This window comes from Saimiri boliviensis, chromosome 8, assembly GCF_048565385.1.
Source record: "Saimiri boliviensis isolate mSaiBol1 chromosome 8, mSaiBol1.pri, whole genome shotgun sequence".
NCBI classification, from domain to species: Eukaryota; Metazoa; Chordata; class Mammalia; order Primates; family Cebidae; genus Saimiri; species Saimiri boliviensis.
Genome location: NC_133456.1, coordinates 36,884,762 through 36,906,581, shown reverse-complemented (window position 1 = coordinate 36,906,581; position 21,820 = coordinate 36,884,762). Strand labels below are relative to the sequence as shown.

Sequence of the window (21,820 nt, the reverse complement as noted above, 5' to 3'; positions counted from 1 at the left end):
CCTCCTTTTCACTAGAGTAAAAATATAGAGTCAGCCTGTGATGGCATTTACTGGAAACATGGAAGGAATTGCAGTAATGAAAGTCATCATGTATTCTAAGTGACTGTTCTGTGAGAGCACAACGCAGACAGGGCTCCAGCAGAGGCGAGTACTGAAGGGAAAATCTGCCTGTGGGGAATTGAGGATAGAGGGCCTGACTCTCTGTTTTGCAGAAACCTTGCTCCTGCCTGTCCCTTAAGCTGCAGGGGTCCAGGGATAGGACTTAGCATGAGAATAAAAAGCTGCCTGCTCACAAGAGAAAATGAGCAAGAAAGGAAACAGCAGGCAATACAATCTCTTTTAATTAGGTGTGAAATCCAGTCCTTTCTCAATCAGGAGAGCAAAAGGATATATAAAATGAGACTAGTGCAAGGGTAAGATGCTATAGAGGGGGATGGGGATTTAAAGTCTCTGGACTTGGAAGGAAACACCAGCTCTCAAATGAAAACCAATATAAATTTCGGTCAAGTCAATACGTCTAAGTCAAGTGGCAGGGCCAGAAAGCCTTTGAGCTTTTAATCTGGGCCACCAGATGAGGTAAGTGGGTCTGCACATGAAACAGGTGCAGCTTGTTAAGTTAGTCACACTAGGGAAGAGCCAGTCATCTCTGCAGAAAGTGGGGGATGTATTTTGGTGACTAAGCCCCCTTATTCTCCAAACCCCCTGCCTGGGGTAAGAACTCAGTTATATCTACTTTACCTACTCATATATGCCAAGGTAGTCCTGCTGAATCCCTGTACTAGAGGAGGTATACTAGTTTCTTGCTCAGAGGTTCCATCCAGAGCAAATGACCGTGCACCACCCTTCTCTCTCTTTCTATCTCACTGGTATTGACACAGTCTTGGAAGGGTGGCTGGGAGCACTGGAGAAACCACACATGCAAGTGGAAGGCAGCAAGCAGACAAGATCTCTTTTTCTCCTACCCTGGCTCCATAGACCTAGCATATCCCAGCTGTTAACTACCTTGGTAGTGAGACTAGGGAAGGTCATCAGCCTATGGGAGAGCTGTACAGTTTTACTTACCGATTCTTGGGTGAAAAGGGGGATGTTTTGGACCATCTCCCAGTGAGGGTTCTCCTCTATCTTCCAGATTGTCTAAGCCCAGTGTGGAGGAACCATCAGGGATCTCAGCACGTTTTTTAGCCATCAGTAACAGAATTCTTCGCATAAAACATAAATCAATTGTTGAAATTTTGCAGAAATTTGACTTTAAACTTGTAGAAATTTGACTTTCAAACATATTTGCAGGAATGCCTAGCTATGAAAGTTGGGGACTACCTGGATGTCCTTTTTTAGTCACTATTTATTATTTTAGCTAGACAAAGATATTAAAAATTACCAACTTATTTACAGTATTTACAACACCATTCTATTTATGATCCCAATACTGTAATTGGGTATGTCTTTAATATTACTTGAATTTTTAGTCATTTATAGAACATTTTTAGAGAATACTTAAAAATATTTAAAGGGCCTTAGTTTTATGTGTGGGTTTTAGGGGGGTACATATAGTTTTCATGAATGGACATGTTTATACTTTTATAGGAATAAGGTCAGTGGCTTTCATTAAAATCTCAAAGAGGTCTGTGTTTTACCCAAATTAAGAGCTGTGGATTGAGATTCAGGCCTCCCTCTTTAAAATACTTGTAGCTACTTTCAATAATCAAAGCTTCTAAATGCATACTTTGTGATTGCATTACTCTCTGATGCATTAGGTCTGTTGAATTGATATTTTCCATTTACTTAAGTTGAACTGATACTATTTTGTATGATAAAGCAAATAATGTTAGCCAAAATGAGAAAAGTTACCTTTCAGAAGAGAGTTTTTAAAAAGGTGTGAAAGGGAAGACAGATAACTACTAATACTAGCAGAAATCTGGATTATGATAGTGTATAGTTTATAACTGTTGAGGCTAACTATTGTTTAGCAAAACTTGTTTTTCGCAAGTAGATTCCTTTTGACAATTAAGACAAATCCATAGAAGAATTAGAAAACAATCTTTAACATTTTTTGACGGTTAAAAATTAGATACAGTGGTATAATTTGAATAAGAAATAAACATTAAATATATACATCTAATCAACCAACAAAATAGAATTTACTTGCAAGATCTATAGTACTTCTAATGGGGAGCCTGCCTTTGTTTTTTCCTCCCTCCCTTTCTTCCTTCTTGCTGTTATGGCACTAAGTTTTACTAAGCTACAAGTATGGGGAACAAGGAGGCAAAATTGTGAACTAGAAAAACATTTGCCCTGTGAGTCTCAGGCCCATCTCCAAATCTTGACTTATCTTCCATACCTGAGTTCTTTTTCCTCTCCTCACTCCACCAAAAAAGTAAGAGCTTTGTACTTTATCTAAGGAGAATAGATTTATATTACTAGTGGGATTTTTGGGTCTAAAGGAGAAAGTAATCCAGAAAAGTCTTCTTACTTGGCTTCAGAGGTCTCACAGTTTCCTTCGGTTAGCCCAGGTCTTTGGCTTGCCTGATTTTATGTTAAGTCTGCTGTTATCTCTAAGAAGGATGTGGACATGCCTGCCAATATTGTAAAATTGTAAATACAGCTGACTTATGAAGTTGGTTTTGGGACCACTTGAATTTTCACCAATTCACTAGCAAAACATTTACTGAGAATACCTCAGTATAAATGGAACCACAAGGACACAAATGATCTGAAATCTAAAACAATGGAAGAAATCCATCCATAAGGATCTTTGATATTTGAAATATGTATTAATCAACTTCTCCCAGACCTCAGTGCTCAGGAACATTTCTAGAGAATACTTAAAAGTATTAAAAGTAAAAGCTGCATTTTGCTTTTCTTTATGGAGCCTGTGAATATCATAACTGATCATGTTTCCCTCTTGGCTCTGTTTACTAGGGAGCTCAGAATAAAAATTTAGGCTCCCTTTTAGCAACTATGTAGGACCTCATGGTATGCTTTTCTATGTAAAATTTTTACCAGCTTCATTATATTATCAATTATTTATTTTACCTCTGATTTCTTTTTTTGTATTATATAGAAATATATTTCCTACATATTTATCAATAATTAAATATTCTTTTAAGCCACCTTAAATCCGTTAGTTATGAGGTGAGGGCATAATCTATCAATCAACAAGTGATTGAGCATCCACTTTATGAAACCAATTCCAACCATAATTTAAAACTTCAGTCTTGAAGTTTTATGAATTTTTCATAGTTTGAGCATCTGATTCCAGTGAGGTAAACTGTTGAAATTTACTTTACAGTATAGTTTGTGAAAATTAAGTTTTACTCTGTGAATAAAGGCATTGGATAGATAATTCCAGACAATATTCTGGAAGACACTTACGCTCTCATTCCAAAGTTGAAATGACGGGGAGAAGATCTGCTGGGACTAAGGAGAAAAGTCAATGAAATCTGAGGTTTATGCCTTTAAATCCTCTTATATTGTAAACCTTTTGAAACACCTTTTAGGAGTTTCATTTTTTCTCTCTCTAAAGTGCTTTCCTTACAAATTTAGCTACTGCCCTATTGTAGCCTTTTCCTTTGTTCACTAAATCTGGGGAACAAAAATACGGAGATGCTACATGCGTGGGTGGGATACAAAAATGAACCAAATCTACTTAAATTCACAAAGTTGTGCTGTTTGAACTCAGCTTTGAAAAGACCTTAAAGAAGGATGTATATATTTATATGTACAGCTAATAAGTTAGGTCTTTTGTTTTGCTTAAAAAGAAATGACAAGTTTAAAAAGTGAGTGTATGAAAATCAGCATATTTTTAATAATCTGTTCTTGTGGTCTCTACATCATCATATATTTATTTTATAGAAAAAAAACCAGTTTTTTTAATTCAGTGAGTTCAAAGATTCAGTATAACTCCCAGGTATGGCATTTCTTTAAAGAATATCATCACTCAGTGATGAATTACAGTTAGGTAAGAAACTAATTTTTTGACTTCAGAAAAACCTTTATCTGGACTTCAATGAGTAATAAAACAGGACTCAATAATGTCATTAAAAAAAGTTTTCTGACAAAAATTATCGTTGAGTTCCTAATTCATAGAACTTCCTTTAGTCCTCTATTGCTGTGTCATTCTGAAACTGCTTTTGAAGCAGGTCTTCAAATTCATGCTCGAATGTTCTCTTTGTTTGGGTCTTACTGAAAAAAAGTTTCTTCCAATGAGACTGCTGTTTTTCAAGGGTATCTTTGGTTGTTGGTCGGATGGGGATGCAAGATTTCTCTAAGGAATTGAGCCATGATAGATCATTTTACTGAGGAGTAAAGACTTTCTATCCCAAAGCAACAGGGAAAAGCCAAGGAAAAAGGTAAATCTGTTTTGCTGGGTGACTGGTTAAAATGGAAGCACTCAGGTGATTTGTATGGGCTAGGTTAAGAGAGTAGCTGAAATTCATCTGTGCACCTAGGGTGATCCATTATAGAACCAGGCACAGGAAATCCTTAAACAAAAGAAGAGGACATAAGTTCCTTTTTAGCTTGTACTAAGGTGAAGAATAAGTAATGTTAGAACTCAAAACCTTGTGAGGCTCTGGTAAATCAGTGAAATAGAAGGCATACTTTGTAATTATTATTATTATTTTTTTATTATACCTTAAGCTCTGGGGTACATGTGCAGGTTTGTTACATAGGTATACATGTACCATGGTGGTTTGCTGCTTTGTAATTACTTTAATCATGAGTAGGCATTTTATCTTTATGATATTATTTATATATTTTTATATAATATTTATTATTTAAATATTATAAAAAAGACATTGAGCTATAGAAGTCTCCTACAGCTACAGCTAACATTCAAATGATCTGTTTTCACTTCACTTATTTGGTTGGATTTCATTTTCTCTAAAATAAAATCTCTGTGCTAATCCAAGAGGTTGGCCATTTTTCTTTCCTGTGCATGTATCACATTCATTTTTACTTTTCTTCTGCTGAATTTTTCTGCAGTTCTGAAGTAATTATGCTTTCTCTTCTCACCAAGTTTTATCATCCTCATGAACCCTACTCAAACTTCCTTCTCTATGAAGCCTTCTGTGATTACTGGAGTTCATCCTGAATTCTCTTTTCTTAGTTTCCACTGGTTGGTGAGGTAATAAACCGAGACATTAATTTCTGGCTTGTGTTCACTGAATTAGAAAACTTTCCTAATGAGAAGGTATCTCCCCCTCCCCCCACCTGTATGAAAGAACCGCCAGGTTTGTGTATGCTTTATAGGCTCCTTTGCCTGAGGGAGTTGTGGTTTCAGAGCCCATTAACCCCTAAAGAAGAAACCATAAAACAAAGGGTTTCCTTTTCCTAATCTCCATTCTCTAAAATGAATTATTAATCTGGGCTCCTTCTGGGGAAAGGAGAGCAAGGTTGATTGATGCTTTGGAGTTAGAGAATGGGATAGTATTACTGGAGAGAAAAACAATCAACTTTCCCTCAAATGGGGAAGGTAGCAAGTTCTCTACTTGCATACAGCTCCAGTTGGGGTAATTGCTTGCCACACTTCTGGAGATTGGACATCAAAAGGCACTGCTTTGAGAGGAACAGTAATCATCTGGGGGCTGGGCCAATGGTCAGCAGCAAAGACCACTATGGAGGGCATCTGTCAACCCAGCTAGTGCAGTAGTGCTGGCAATCACAGAAGGACCAGGCTCAATGGCATCTTTGCAGGGTAGTCAAGCAATGTCAATGATGGAGATCACCATGGACTAAGGACCTAATCCCTCCCTACATTTCATGAGCCTAGTACCAATCTAGGGACGAGAAGGGAGTCCCAAAACTTCACTGTATTTCTTGCAATTTGGTGACAAAGGCCTCAGGTTTAATTTTCCTTAGAAAAATAAGGGGATTTTTTTGTTGAAACCTGAATGTTGAGGAGTGTTCACCTGAACTTCCCCAACATGTACCACGTAAGTTCTTACCAATATGTTACTGTCTCTTTTCTTCCCTTTTTCATTTGTGTCTGTCTTATCTCTCTAAGACTCCAAGCTTCCCACAGGCTAGTATCTTACCTTGTTATAACCATAACTACAGTGACAACTACAAATTTATAACTGGATCCCCAATTCTGCCCAGCATATTTCCTTATAATGTGTAGGTTCTGTGTGAGCACTTGTCTGGTGAGCTCTTCACTGCATTTCACAAACATGTTAAGTGGGAACCTCACACAAATTTACTCTGAGATATGTCTATGTGGTGTGGCCCCGAGAGGGCTTTCCCACCCCTGAAGTTCTGTGTAATGTTCTTCTTGTCCTTTATTTCCCTACCTACCCACAGCTCTATTTTCAATAGAATTTAACTTCCAAGCAATTGTTTTATGTGTTCACTGAGTTGCCCACAAACTCTGGTCTTTCATTTATGATTTCTGACACATGCCATGCTGTCTCTATCTCCCTGATTCCATTTCCCCAGAGAGACAGCTCACTGGGTCCTCCTGTCAACAGATGATTCAGTAGAACCCAAAGCTAAGCCATACTTTGTAAGAAAAAATAAGAAGAGATGACCAATCTATGATGTGATAGAAAAATGATCAGGCCAAACTCCGATCACTTTTGCCCAAGTAGGGAAGCTAACCTGCTTGGTAACACATGTTACAGAAATATCTATCAATCAGCACTGATAATGGGGTGTTAACAGTGGTGTCAAGGATTGTTTAGAATACTTTCTCTTGGTGGCCACTGGGTGTCCTCATTTACAAAGTAAATATGCAATATTTAGTGAAGGTCACCAGAGAGAATTAAAGACGCTAGTTTTCTCTTTGGCCCTTCACATACTGAGTATAAATTTATTGCTGAACTCACAACCAGGTTATATATTAGTACAGTTTAGAAACCTTCAGGTCAAACTGTTAAAGTTTACAACCAAAAGTAACTTATTCAGGGTACAGACATGAATTTAAAAGGCTGTTTCCTCAACAGAGGGGACTGTGATCAGCTATTAGAATGAGCCCTTATTCATTTGAAAATTGGCATGGGATTTTGACTATCTGCCGAGAGAGCCAGCAGAGAGGAGCAGAGAAGGTCTTAATTTATTCTTGAAAGAAAAGAGAACACTAAATATCTCCATGGGATATTTGTTAGATTCTGTTTTTATCTTACCTTTTCTAAAAACTAATTAAAAATAATAATGAGAAAGATAAAATATGTCCTTTGCCTAGGAAAGCTGAAATAATATGAAAAACAGTACAACGAGCTGGGTCAGTATACTGATTATCAATCATTTCCCACCTGAAGACAAAGAATTAAATTATTTCTTTGTGGATCTGTTATCCCACCTGTAAAATGAAGGTGCGTATGCTTCACAGGGTTGTTGTAGTGACAAACAGAATATGGAGGGACATAAGGTTCCTAGGAAGAGAAAGTGTACATGAGATAGATTTAAGGCATTACTAATATTCTAATTGTGGCTGAGTCACAGTTGTGCATGACTCGTTCCTGCAGGAAGACAGGAGTCAAGGCCAGAGCTTACAAAGCCAAAAAATACCTACTGATTTGCTGCTCCCAGGCACTGAGTGTGACACACTGCTCGGCAATCACTTAGTGCTCCCTAAAGTGGTATTTTGCATTTCTAGGATTGTCATTGTCTCTAAATTTATACTTATATACCTCGCTGATGAGGTTCTTCCCTTGCATGGCAAAAAGAATTTCTGTCTTCCTCCAATTCAAGATGCAGGATTACTATTGAATACATAATAGTACATGGCCTGCAAATGTCATACCTAGGGAATTAGCTAATCCTTTCCCAAAGTAAACTTCACTGTCATATTTTTTTTTTCACTAGCATACATCCACAGCTTAATTATTATTCTCTAGTATGTTATTTCAGTACATAAATTATTAACATGATTTTGCATCAAAAACCAACAATTTGACCAGGCCAGTTGCTCACTCCTATAATCCCAGAACTTTGGGAAGCTGAGGTGGGTGGATCACTTGAGGTCAGGAGTTTGAGACCAGTCTAGCCAACATGGTGAAACTCCATCTCTTCTAAAAACACAAAATTAGCTGGGCATGATGGTGCATGCCTGTAATTCCAGCTACTCAGGAGGCTGAGGCAAGAGAATCACTTGAACCCTGGAGACGGACGCTGCAGTGAGCTGAGATCATGCCACTGCACTCTAGCCTAGGCAACAGAGTAAGACTGTCTCAAACAAACAAACAAAAAAACAAACAAACACCCCCAACAATTTATACAAACAATATCAGGGAAGCCAGGAAGCTCTATGAGCTATTTGCTGCCTTATGAGATGTATGAGATGTTCGGTTGTCTTATTGGCGTTGCTTAACAGCCTTTTCTGTTTTTAAAGGAGCACCATGCCTGCCTCTAGTATAGCAATCTGTAACACTTAATAAACAGTTAAATCTACAGCAATACACAACAGCCAGGTCACTTTCACCTTGAGATTACACTAAAGGCTTGCAATGTACTCAGAGTGTATGGAAAAGTGTCTCATTTCTTCTAAAGATCCTTAAATTCCTTGTCTTTATAGTATTACCCAGCTCATTAATTAGTAGATTCATTTTTCAACTACTGTAACCCCAAAGATACATATCTGCAGAGCCCTCCTAATTGTATTTTACCCTTGGCCTTTTCTCCTTTTAGTTTCCTCAGTTTGCACCTGAAATTTTACTTTTAGAACTTCTCCAGGCTCGGTGGCTGAACACCACACAGCACAGTCTTTATCTGATGTGCCGGCGCCTGGTGTGGTCTAAGACACACTGGTGTTTTGTTCTTGAAGTACAGGACTGATGTTCTGAAACCTAGACTCCAACACAAAGGAGATCATTAGCTCATTTTAAGTGTCTCTTTTCTTCCCTTCCAGCCTCCTCCTACCCACCCCAATACTTCCTTAGTCCTAAGCACTGGCAGCAGATGGCAACCATATTCCAAAGCTGAGTATACACAAAATAGTGCCATGGAGAACAGAGTGGCTTCAAAGTTAGCCTTTCTATTCAAGTGGAATGGCGGGGACTTCTGGAGGAGTGAACTCATCTCTCATTCATTTAATCCTCTATTCATTCAGCCAGGAATTTGTTTTCCTACACATCCTTCTACTGTCCAGCCAGTTGAGGGAGGGTGGGCATGAAGCAACTCTCTTGAGGGCCCTTCCAGCAGGAGGGCACTAGGATTTCTATGCCAAGCTCTTGTTTCGCTGGGCTAGTTCTGCCTGCTGCTGATCAAATCATGCCATTCCCATAAGAGGAGCTTGGGAACACAGTGTGTAGGGGGTGAATTTCTCAAGAACTGTCTCCTTGCTAGACTGACAGTCACATGCCGTATTCCCTAGACAAAGACTAGACCCAGGGAAAGGATGAAACAAGGAGGAGGATGTGGGGTTGCAGAAAACTGTGCAGGATGTTACAGCAATGGGAGGTGGGAGTGGGAAAACCTTTTCTTTTTGTTGTTTCAAGGTTTGCTAGAGCTTTCGCCTAATCATCTGTTTAAGCATCTTGAAAATAAGTATCTATTTCCATGCTATCTATCAAAAACAGGCACCAGATTATACTACAAAGTTGACCTGCCATATTGCTATTAGAATTAAAACATGTAGCAGCCTACAATCAAAAGACAGCTTTTCTGTTTCCTCGGCATAAAAAGCAGAGGGTATTTGTGATACACTTTGTTCTGTTTTTGTAGGTCTGCTGAATGAAAAAAAAGAATTGGGTAAAAAATTAGTACCTATATTTTTACAAATGGACTAAATGCTTACAAATGCACTATACCATTACTTTAGCTTCATTCTCCCCACCACGTTCACTTATTCATTCAACAAACATTTGCTGAGCACCTACTCCTAATTTGTATAAGCACGTTGCTGGGTGCTAGGGATTCAGCAGTGGACAAGCTAAACAAGATTCTGCCCTCCTGAATTCTGTCACCTGGCCAAAACAAATATTTAACAAGTACACTGCTAGAATGTTATTTAAGGAAAAGGAATAATTCATCTTACCTAGTATTTCTTCCGAATCTTTCTTAAACATATTTCTTGAAGGTCCAGACTCCTTTGACTAAGAAGTTCTATCTTAAATCTCTCTTTTTTTATTGTTACATTCATTCCTTTCTTGGCTACAATGTTGAGAGTTCAGATTGCAACTGCTATCATTTCTGGGAGGAATAGGGGTGGGAGTGTAACCTTGAGAATCCTTGCTTTTCAAACTACACATATATTTTCTCTGTAAATATTGTACCATCTAATTTGCGTCTTTGGATTTTGTTGATTAGCCATCAACATGTGATTTAAGGAATACTGCATATGTGATGCAGAAATCATGACTCAGTAAGTTATTATTTTAAAGCTCTGTTTTGGGATTTATACAGACTTGTGTACAGTCTAGTTTAGCTTTCTACCTAATCTGCAACTATTACTAGGAGGCTTGCAGATCAAGTTCCATGTCCATGTGTCTCTGGAATTCTACAGTGAGAAGCAAAAGTGCTCAGGAGTTAAAAGCAGCAAACATCTGAAATCATCTTCATGCATTACCAAAAACTGTGAGCACCACGGAACAGGGAGGTACCTTAGGTATAGTCAGCCAGTGACTGTTACTGAATTTTTTAAGATTACACTTTTTCCAACTACTGCAGACGGCTTCAGAATGGAAGAAGGTAAGTAAGCAGGGTGATTACAAGCAATCCTCTTTGGAAGTGAAACTCGTTTACTCTTCAAAGCTTACTTCTATTTTGAATTATTTCAGACAACTCTCAAACCATCAAGCCGACTGATTTTCAAAAAAATAAAAGATGCATTTCTTTACTTGTAAGTATTTCTCTTTGCAAAGGACTCTCTAATATGGTAGATAAAACTTTGCTCATTCTAAGGTTCTGATGATTTGCTCTCTTCAGGTATCCCGGCTGGAAGGTGCTTTGGTGAAAGGGCACCTAAGGTGAAATGGACAGATTGTAGACGGGTGCACTTAGGTGAATGTACAGATCCTACAATGTGTTCTGAGGTAATAGAGCACACATATCCATTCTCTATAATTTGAAAATATCTCTGTTTTTTTAAATTTTTTTTTTTTTGAGACAGGGTCTTAGTCTGTCACCCATGGTAGAACGCAGTGGCATAATGGCTTACTGCAGCCTTGACTTCTGGGCTCAGGTGTTTCTCCCATCTCAACCTCTCAAGTAGCTGGACTACAGGTGCACACTACTATGCCCAACTAATTGTTTTGTAGACATGGGGTTTCACTATGTTGCCTAGGCTGGTCTCTAACTCTTGGGCTCAAGTGATCCATCCACATTGGCCTCCCAAAGTGTTGGGATTACAGGCATGAGCCACTGGGCCCAGCTTGAAAATCTCTTATTCACTAGAATACATTTGAAGACAAGAAGGAACTTAATAGATTAACACTAGAATGTAAGGCTATAATATTAATAATTCTCTAACCCTTCCCTATGTCAAGAAGACAACATTCAGAGAGATTTTTCATCTTCTTTGAGTTCCAATTTCCTTGTCTGTAAAATGGGGTGTTTTGTAAGAATAAGATGATGCATATCAGTCCTCTTTCATTTTTAGAAAACAACAACAACAACAACAACAACAACAACAACAACAACACCACCACCACCACCACAAATGGGAGGATAAAAGAAGGCAAAAAGATAATGGAGAAGCTTCCCAGTCTACTTAGGTTTGAATCCAAGAAGGGACAAGCAGAGGGGCGCTGGCTTTTTCTTGAAGTGAAGGAGGTAACTCTCTGACACACATTCTGCTACAGATCTAGGGCTTTTCAGTCTCATTCTCACGGGGAAAGGACAGTGCACCTATCCTTTCATTCATTGCTTCACTTTTGAATTACCCGTTCATTATTTCTTTTTAAAACATTAAGCTTTAAAAAGTATGTTGTAATAGTTACTTTCCCATTTATCCTATGTTTGTTCCTGAACCCCTCTTTACGGCATTTTTTTTGGTGACATATTTGATTCTGCTTTCTTGTATCATTTTAGTTCATATTAATAATTTTAAAACACTTCAACTGTAGCCGACACACAACTTCATGGAGTGCTGGGTGTTTTTCTGGTGCTGCTTTAAGGGCTTTACATATGGTGTTTCCTTGAATCCTTCTAATAATCCTATGAGACGGACACTATTTTTATTCTCATTATGCGATTATGCACATGAGGAAATGGAAACATAGGGTGGTTAATTAAAAGCACATAAAATGCTGAAGTTCATGTTAATAAGAGCAAATAACTAGACCCTGGGTGTGAAAAAAATATTTTCTGAATATTGGAAAATAAGGCATAGCTCCAATCTTAGTCCATTATCAACATGTTCAAGAAACAGCTTTAGTAGCCTGTTATCATACCTGACCTGCCCTGAGGGCATATTGGAGGGATCCGAGAGAGCGTCAGGAGCCATTTTGCACTGGGATATTCACAGGGACCTCTCCTCCTTGCTTCTTAGTTCACTCTTGGGGGCCAGGTTTGAGGATGCAGATGCTGATTAGGATATGTTCTGGGGAAGTGGTTTTTTCCTTCTTTCAGTTCTCTGACCCCAATACAACAAAATCTTTAAACCGGTGTCCCAGAACAACATGCAGGAAAGAATACAAACCTCTAAGAGAAAGGCCCAGTCATGGTACCAGTGGAGTCCAAAATCTCCAGGACAAGAACCCCTGCTCTGAAGCGGGGCTGGGGTTTGGGCCTATGCTTTGCCTGTATCACTACCCAGTGAAACCAGGCCTGCTTTGCAGTGCCAGTCAGCATGTCAACCCAGAATTACTTAGGCCATTTCAGCAATCCCAGGATCTAGTCACCCATCTGGGACCTTTAGGTCAGAAATAAAATGGAAAGGGCCAGATTTCTGAGGTTTTCTAAAAATTGGAAAAAATCCATTCAGGTCTACATGTAAAGACCTACAGTATTTCCCCGAGAAAATGGTGTGTCTCCTTTCCCCTGGAGTTAACGTCTAAAAGTTTTAGTTCAGAATTTGCATGTGTCTTTTCCATTAGACACAGAGTTATGTTTTGAAGTTCAAACTTATATGCACCTTTCTTTTATTATCTCCTTTACATCTAAATACCTGGTTAAGATATGAGACAGACATAATAAGTGATTACATAGGAAAGAAAGTGATTACAGCAAAAAATTGAATGACAAAGTTAATTCGATTATTGTTTCTTGAAATTCTCTGTGTAATATTCTGCATGCCACATCAAGCTTTCTTAAAAATTCTGTACACTTTGGTTTAATATCTTGGTATGAAACCGGTAACATAACCAAGCTAAAACTAGTGAGGATAAATAAGTAGGAGGAAACTCATTTTTAGAATTAGAGAGGAAAGGAAAACTCCTCAAGGTCAATTTTGACATCAACAATGAATTCATTTGGCCTTGTGAGATTATAAAGACTCATGTTCAAAATTCTTCCACATGGTTGTTTATATAATTGTCAGTAGTGACAAAACAATCTCCTTATTTAGTTTTACAGGTAATTTACTAGTAGAACAAAGTAACATTTGATTCAGTTGGTTCCAGATCACCATCCTAAAGTAGAAGTGTATTAGATACTTTGTGTCCAGGTGGCATTGGCCTTTGGAATGTCTTGGACCATCACAGAAAGCAGCATAGTTTAAGTAAACAAATTGAAAACCCCTGACAAATAACGAATTTGCGGATTCATAACAATGAAGGAGGACTTGAGAACAACACATAGGTGTGTTACTGGTAATTACAGAGCTACCTGAATTGGGCATATCATGAAAGAAGTACACAGAACATGGCTTTTAAAGGATTAGGCCTTAATTGTTATTTTAAAAACAACAATTGTTCTTAAAAATGGTTTTAAAAATTGTTAAGATAATTTAAATGCTCAAAGCGTATGACGTCTATCCTCGACATAGCGTTCAGAGATTACTGAGGGTAAGGAACTGAGTGAATATTTGTGAAGTAATAATTCTTGCAAAACATTATTTCTCATTAGTTAAAAAGAAGAGAAAGCCATTTTGAAAAGAAGTAGAGAAAGAACTAATATAATTTAATTACTGCCTCATTGGGCTTGGGTAGTGCCTTCAAATTCCTTTTACATGTATTTACCACTCCAATTGCCCTGTGAAATGGAAGATCTAGTTCCCTCTCACCTTGCCTATTTAATTGCAGAGTGTCCCTTAACACTGGTTTTTCTCAGTTTATAATGGGCTAGAAACTCTTGTGTCATAAAAATATTCATTACTCCACTTTTAGGTTACCCATTCCTTGTTTCTTTTTAAAACATTAAACTTCTTTAAAAAGTACATTGTAATAGTTGCTTTTCCATTTATCCTATGTTTGCTCCTGAACCCCTCTTTATGGTCTTTTTTGTGACACATCTGATTCTGCTTTCTTGACAGCAACCAGGAGGCTGGCAATCCCAGAACCCAAGGGTATCTTTTCCTAGGTCTCTCCCTTGTTGGAATCTGTGGCACCTGAGACTAACTGCTGACCCTTCCTCTCCCTGATGGTCTCTTCGCACTATCCTGTTTTTGCTCCTCTCTCTTTGACCCCCCTTGTCTTTTCCTCTTTGTATTCATTCTTCATTCTCTTGCTTATCACTCATGTAAATATTTCCCAAGGTTTTGCTTTCCTTTTTTCTCTTAACAAAGACTTCTTTGAAGTTTACTCCCATATTTATGACTTGTAGTGTGGCCTCCTGGCCAAAGTGTTTGCTAGTCCTAATTTCAAGTATTCCTACTGTGCTCCAGGATCCTGTTTGCAACTCAGTGTTAGTTGTCTCCACTGGGAACACGTGCGGTAGCTCATGTGCGGCACTATATAAAATGGAACTCTATTTAATTCCTTTAAATGCCTTTCATCTTTTCTTGATATCTTGAAGTTATCTTTGATAAGTGCCCTTGTTGTACCCTACACTCAGCTCCCAGAGCTGTCTACCCTCATCCTCAAAATCTGTTGCATGCATGCTACCCATCCCTCTTATTACCCATCCCTCTTATTACCAGCCCTCTTCAGGTCACCACTAGTGTAAACTACTGACAGTGCTGTCTGGACCCTCTCCTTCCTCAAGTCACTCCTTCTGACATCCAGGCTGCTAAATTAGATCTTCCCAAAGTCTTGATCATGGCAGGCCCTACTTAATACCCTTCCACAGCTCTGCAACGGAGTGCAAACCCCTCATACCTAATCCTAATGCCTCACTTCCAGTCTTTCAAAAGAGCTCAAATGGAACCATCTCTAATAAACCTAACTATATATTACTGTTAACTGGATTAAAATATACTTTACAAACTTTCCAAATTCTCAGATACTGGTGATGTGAGGACATGTATTGTTTTAAGATTCTTGGTGGTGGAGTCTGTTTTTCTCCACCTTTGTGTCCCCATGGAACTCACTGGAGTGTCAGGCACAAAAGATATATTCTATACACACTTGCTGAGTGAATGAATCAATGCTCTGGTGGGTCTCTGTGTATGGGTACATATCTTTAACCACTCTGCATGAAGTTGTTTGTGAATGTTATCTGATCTTCTCTACCAAACTCTAAGTCTGAGCATAGAGCTTCAGTTTGTAAAACTGCATCCTGCACAATACTTAGCCTGTGGTCTTCCACAATGAAAGCATCTACTATATTGATGGATGAATAGTTCCAACTCCTTTCTGTTCAGAAAACATTAAATTTGCCCAGAAGCAGACTTAGTAACAGGCAGCATAAATGGTGGGAGAAAGGGCAGGGTTTTGTTTCTGACTCTGTCACCCATTATGCTGTGAAACTTTTTTGATGACACTTCCAGTTTTCTCATGTGTACAATAAATGGGTATAGACCAGGTAAACTTTCATCTTGCAGTGCTGATAAAAAGTTAGAATTGGTACACATTCCTCAGAGAGAATAAAGGATTCAGAGGCAGACGAAAAGCAGAAAAGAAAGCATAAAGTGCTCATTCTGCTGATGAAGTAATAAGGTACTTGATTATGGTACCTGGCATAAGGTGACTGGTGGAAAGAACCAACTTGAAATTTCCTTAAAGTAAGAAGTCCTTAAATAATCCTTATGCATGCTCTCAATCAATCCTAAATGATCCAACTCTAAGGGCAGTAGTGCATGTGGCCTCTTTTATTTTAATAAGGATGTGAGAAGTCTTGACAGATATGGAGAAGCACTAATTTTATATAATGAAATTTACCACGACCAGAGGAAGCATACATGAAACCATCACTAGCAGCTGTAGATAAGAATTCAAGATGTATTCCTGCATGTGATGAGATGGCAAGATGAAGACCAGAACCCTGAAAATCAGCAGTGGGTCCTAACAATTGCATATAGACAATCATATCTATGCAATGTTTGGGAGAGCAATATGGCACAGTGTAGTAACTTGGGCCAATGAGCATTGAGACCAGACTTGCCAAGGGACCTGGGAGGATTTCACAAGAAGACAGACGATTAAGAGTCTGGAGGGGCCACAAATCAATGACAAAGTTCTAGCATGACACCTGTAGGTGACTCTGGCTCTAGGAATGAACTTCTCTCAATAACTAGTTATTCTGAGCCAGGTGTGGTGGCTCATGCCTGTAATCCCAGCACTTTGGGAGGTCAAGGCAGGCAGATTGCTTGAACTCAGGATTTGAGACCAGGCAGGCAACGTGACAAAACCTCATCTCTACCAAAACAAAAACAAAAACAAAACAAAACAAAAACTAGCTGGATGTGATGCTCCCAGCTACTCAGGAGGCTGAGGTAGGAGGTTTACTTGAGCCCTGGAGGCAGAGGTAGCAGTGAGCTGAGATTGTACCACTGTACCCCTGCCTGGGCAATAGAGACAGACCCTGTTTAAACAAAAAAGAAAATTTATTTTGAGATTTTCTGATCAAAATCATCACTAGGCCCCTTAGAATACTTTCTTACTTTGACTGGCTTTGTGGATGGAAGGGTGCTTTTGCCTATCAGAAAATAAGTGGGGCCAGGTGCGGTGGCTCATGCCTATAATCCCAGCGCTTAGGGGGCGTGGATTACAAAGGTGGGTGGATTACAAAGTCAGGAGTTTGAGACCAGCCTGGCCAACATGGTGAAACCCTCTCTCTACTAAAAATACAAAAATTAGCTGGGCACAGTGGCATGTGTCTGTAATCCCAGCTACTTGGGAGGCTGAGGCAGGAGATTCACTTGAACCTGGGAAGTGGAGGTTGGAGTGAGCCAAAATCACGCCACTGCACTCCAGCCTGGGTGATAGAGTAAGACTCCGTCTCAAAAAAAAAAAAAAAAAAAAGTTTGTGTCTTGCTTTATTATATATTTGGAAAGCAAATATCTCTAAAATGGACATAGGATTCAGCTCAGCTGAATTATAACAGCAGACAATGTTACTCAAATACAAATTGTCCCATGATTAAAATGAGGCAAAATATAAGAAGGCCTCAGTGTCCTAACTGAACTGTTCCATCTTCTGAAAACTCTGCGCTCTCCTTGAGCCTCTGCAGTTGTGCTTCTTTCTGTTCCTTCTGCCTTCGACTTTACAAATGTCCACTCCTTTATGATCCAGTTTAATGTCATTTTTGGTGTGGAGTTCTTTCCTCTGCAACAGGCTCCTTTCTTGGGAACTCTGTAGCATTTTGTGCATACTGGAACACTTTAATCATGCATTTGTATTTACCCCTTTATGTTCCTAAAGTGTGGGGATGGGATCTTATTCCTCTTTTCATCTCTAATATTAGTTGAGAACTTGGTGCAGAAGGAGGGGTTAGATAACATTGATCAATGACTGAATTAATTGCTAAATGAATGAGTGAATGATTAAGAATGACTACCAGAAATTACTGCATTAAGTGACCAAGGAAGAAACCCAATTAAATTGGTATTATAGGGAAATAGATGTTTTCTAAAAAGAGGGCCAATTTTTAAAAGCAGAGGTAGATTAAGATACAAAATTTCAAGACCTGTGCTTTTTAAAAATAAGCATGTCTCCAAATACATGCAGTGGAAACTCTAAGAAATTAGAGCACATGAAAAAAAAATGAACTGGCTTTCTAATGTGTAAGTGCTGGACTAAGCACTATAATCTCTAAAAAAAGGGCATAAAAGGTAACAAAAAAATTCCAAAGAGATTATATATCAATTAACTAAGAGGTAGAAAGGTGACTTTTTTAAAAAGGGAAATACTATCTTTAATGACATAAAATCCACACTTAACAGATGAGGGACTTACTTGGCTAATGAAATGACAGAAAAACAGTTTAAATGAAAAGATAAATCTGTAAGTCCTTACAGGACATAGAATAAACCAGAATGCAGGATACTCTGGGGGCAACAAGAACACCTGGTCATATCAAAGATACTCTATTATTGCTTAACTGATACGGAATTTATTAGAAAATTAATAACAAGCCATTGGATAGTAACTGTCTGTGGCTGTTATTCCATTCCATTTTGGCTATATTTTCTCTGCAAATTAGTGTGACCCTAAAATGTTTTCAGGATTGTCCAACTTGTCCTAAATTCCATAAATAAACTCTTTCAGAGGATGCTGTTTTTTGCCATGTCTCTATTACGGTTCTTCACAGATGGACCATTTTTGTCCTTCCAAAGTCTAAGAATAACTCTTTCAGTTATCAAGACATACCAAAATCCAGTTCAGCTGCTCCTGTGGGATTCCAGTTAGTTTAGACACATCTGCTGAGATACATGCATTTGAATCCAAATGAAGCTTTTGTTTGATTATACATTTTGAACATTTATGGAGATTTTCTGGGGCCAAAATGTTTTTCATTTTTTGGCACACCAAACAGAGATCTTCAGTTATAAACACTGCCTTCTGAGCACCTCCAACAGAAATCCAATCTTTTCATGTGAACAGGTGCCTCAGGAAGTTTTTGGAAGGTTTTACACTGAATCAGCTTTCTGATTGGAAACTTTCTGAACACGCAGTCAAATTTGCCAAAGAGACCTTCAAACTTGCTTAAGCAGTTTTCACTCATACAGACATACATTCACACATAGAGACAGCCCAAGTAAAAGCAAATCAGAGCCCTCTAAAACTGATGTATCTTTCTTAAAGGTAACATATCATATGCAACCAAATTGAACAGAAAGAAATACACAACAGGAGACAGAACGAACAGATAGCAAGAGGTTCTTCATCGAGCGTGTCTCCCTTAAAGACTTTCCTAGCGTTTAAGCTATACAACCTTTCAGTAAAATTTTTTATCTCATCTGGTTTCAAATATATACTCAAGCATTCACATTTTTAAATATGGCACCATAGAGCATTGCTACTAATTCCTTTCACTCACAAACCCGTTCAGTTATTTTGAAACGCTTCCTTCTCTACCACAAATAGGTAAACCAGAGTTAAATGTAAAGGAAGAAAAAAAATTACTCTTTAAGTCAGGGGTTCTTTAGCAAAACCCTCATCTTACCGATGCCCTACAACTTTTACTTTCCAGTTCGAATACAGCATAAAAAAGTTGTTATAGAGTAAAACAACTTTTAAAGCCTTAAGCCTAAAAGTTTTTAGAGTAAAATCACTCCCTCAGTGGGCATGCCTAGAATTCAAGAGGAAATCTGCTTTCAAGTTGCTCTTATGGCCCCGAACCAGATGCTCTAAGGTGGCCAGAAACCTTTGTCTACACCCACTTAGCAGATTTCTGGCTCATTATCAGGGACTAAAAGGTTTATTTTCAGAAATGAATCATTTCTTTCAAAATATCCCTTACCCTATTTACATGCTTGCATATTCCTTCCATTTTGTTTTCCCCCTACAGCTTTACAAAGGGAATTAATTATCTGGAAGAACAGGAACATACAGTAAGTACATCTGAGTTACAGGATGAGACACAGTATGTCATCTATTAGGCCTGGCTAAGACCAGCAGCTGATGCTAAATGGGAAGGAACATGCACCAAATGTTTTTTAATCACAAAGTTAGTAATTAATTGCTCTTTAAAATACATTTTATGCTTCTTTCTGTCTGTGTACATGAAATGCACATTTATTACATGCCAAAAATTACAACATTATGGTTTAAATGTGACTGGCACGGAAGTCCGGAAATCAGAGTTAATGTTCCCACAGCAACTTTAATTCTGTCCGTGTGCACATGTAGAGCTATAATAGTCTTCCGTTCCAGGATAATACATATAGATGGTTTTGGGAGGGAAGCTAAAGACTCATATCCTCAACTGTAGTTACAGGAAAAAAATCAAAGGATAAAAGCTGTGCTCCTTTCCACATACGTGGATAAAAACAATGTCCCCACGCCCGGTGTTGTGTAATCAGGGAATGAAAGAATCTGCTGTGATGCCAGCACTCAAGGGGACAGTTTCTGTTGCTGTGGGAACCTGAACTTTGCATTTCCTGACTTTGGAGTAATTAAAATGTCAGCCTTAATGTGGCATTAATGGAGTTTGCCATAAAAATCCTCTTTGTTTTGTTCTCTAAAAAATTGCTTAAAAGTTCAAAATGAGCCAAGTGTACTAAAAATTTTAATCACAGGGACTTGGGCGGGTAAAGCAAATGGTTGGGAGGGGGAGGCCAAGGAAGGCGGATGGCAAGAGTTGGAAAAGGGAGAGCCCACCGACCTCTGCGAGTGTCCAGCCCCAGCAGAGTGATGCTACTATAGAGCTAAAGTTAAATCCACCCACATGACAGTTTGGTAATGTGTAAAGGTTCAGTGAAAAATAAATAAAAACTGTTCATGGGTAAGTGCATCTTGGCAAGGACACAAAAAACGAGACAGTCTGATGAGGCCGGTGTAAAACATAGGAAGGTAAGTCACCATGGGTATCAGCTTCCAACAAAAGAAAGACATCAGAATAAGTGGCTCCATATCAGAAGTAGGGAGGACCGCCACAGAGAGGAAAATCACTTCTTTCAATGGGAGCCTTATTTGGGGGATAACAAAGTGGAAGAAATATGCAAGTAAAAGTTCTGGTCACGTCTATCACATGTATATGACTGTGATGTGCTACAGCTTGATAGCTGTCAAGAAAGGTTTTTCATATGGAGAGCTTCATCTGCTTTACTGACTTGGTTTAGTCCTGCTTAAGCATTTAAAGGGAGCACTTGGCTTAGCTCATATTCAGCCTGTTTAGTGGGTAACTTCTCTGTCAAACACCTAGGGTGTTTTTTTACCCTTCAGATTCCATAACTCATCTTAGTGCCTTCCATTATCACCATCTGAATTTGCTTACCATTAGCTTTTAGCAATGGTGAAGAGGTGATAAGCTAGGAGGTAAAGGAGGAATATTGCTAAAAGGAAATTGTGTTAGTAGGCACACTGGAAAGCAACATACATATTAGCAGCAATATTAACCTCATCATCCCACAAAAGAAAGCATATCTCAACTGTATTTCTTCTTGTTTTGAATATTACTGGGATCTTTTGCCAAATTTGAAGAGGCGCGGTAGGTTAAATAGCCAACTGAGAATTTAAGGGGTCAGATTTGTCATCTTTGCTGTAAAACAGCCTGTGTCCTTCATATGCAAAAAAGACTGTGGCTTACCCACCCATGTCAGTTCCTATGCAGAGCTGACTTTTCTTTTGTAAGGATGCTTTATCCATCATGTTTTACAACCCAGTCACCAATATGAGTAGTTGCACATTTTGAAGATGCTTGTTCAGAGCCAGGAATGCCATCTTTGGGCTCAGAAACGCTCTCACAATGAGAGCAAATCCATAAACACCCAAATGAGTTAACCACAAGCAAGTCTTTCATCTACCTGGGTGTCACTTTTCTCAGTTTTCTCATCTGTAAATTGGGAAGGATCGTACTGACAGGAAATGGGCATTAAATCATGACTAAGAATAATTTTGCTAAACACATGACAAATAAAAAGGTGCTATAAAAATTCAGGCACTTGTGAAAGCTTGGAAC

General features: G+C 38.6%; 1 protein-coding gene across 27 annotated transcripts in view; it reads right to left on the bottom strand.

Annotated features, from left to right (window-relative positions):
* The window catches only part of ZBTB20 (zinc finger and BTB domain containing 20), a 790,532-nt gene that overhangs the window by 18,409 nt on the left and 750,303 nt on the right, over positions 1-21,820 (bottom strand). The window contains exons 2-3 of one of the 27 annotated variants that reach the window (XM_074405356.1): positions 7,298-7,370; positions 1,063-1,199 (exon numbers count right to left, since the gene is read on the bottom strand). The exons of 25 other annotated variants lie outside the window; for them this stretch is intronic. In XM_074405356.1, coding sequence (XP_074261457.1) covers positions 1,063-1,186 — 124 coding nt within the window. In that variant the 5' untranslated portion in view covers positions 1,187-1,199; positions 7,298-7,370. The remainder of the gene's footprint in view (positions 1-1,062; positions 1,200-7,297; positions 7,371-21,820) is intronic. One more of the 27 variants, XM_010345964.3, reaches the window with a different exon arrangement.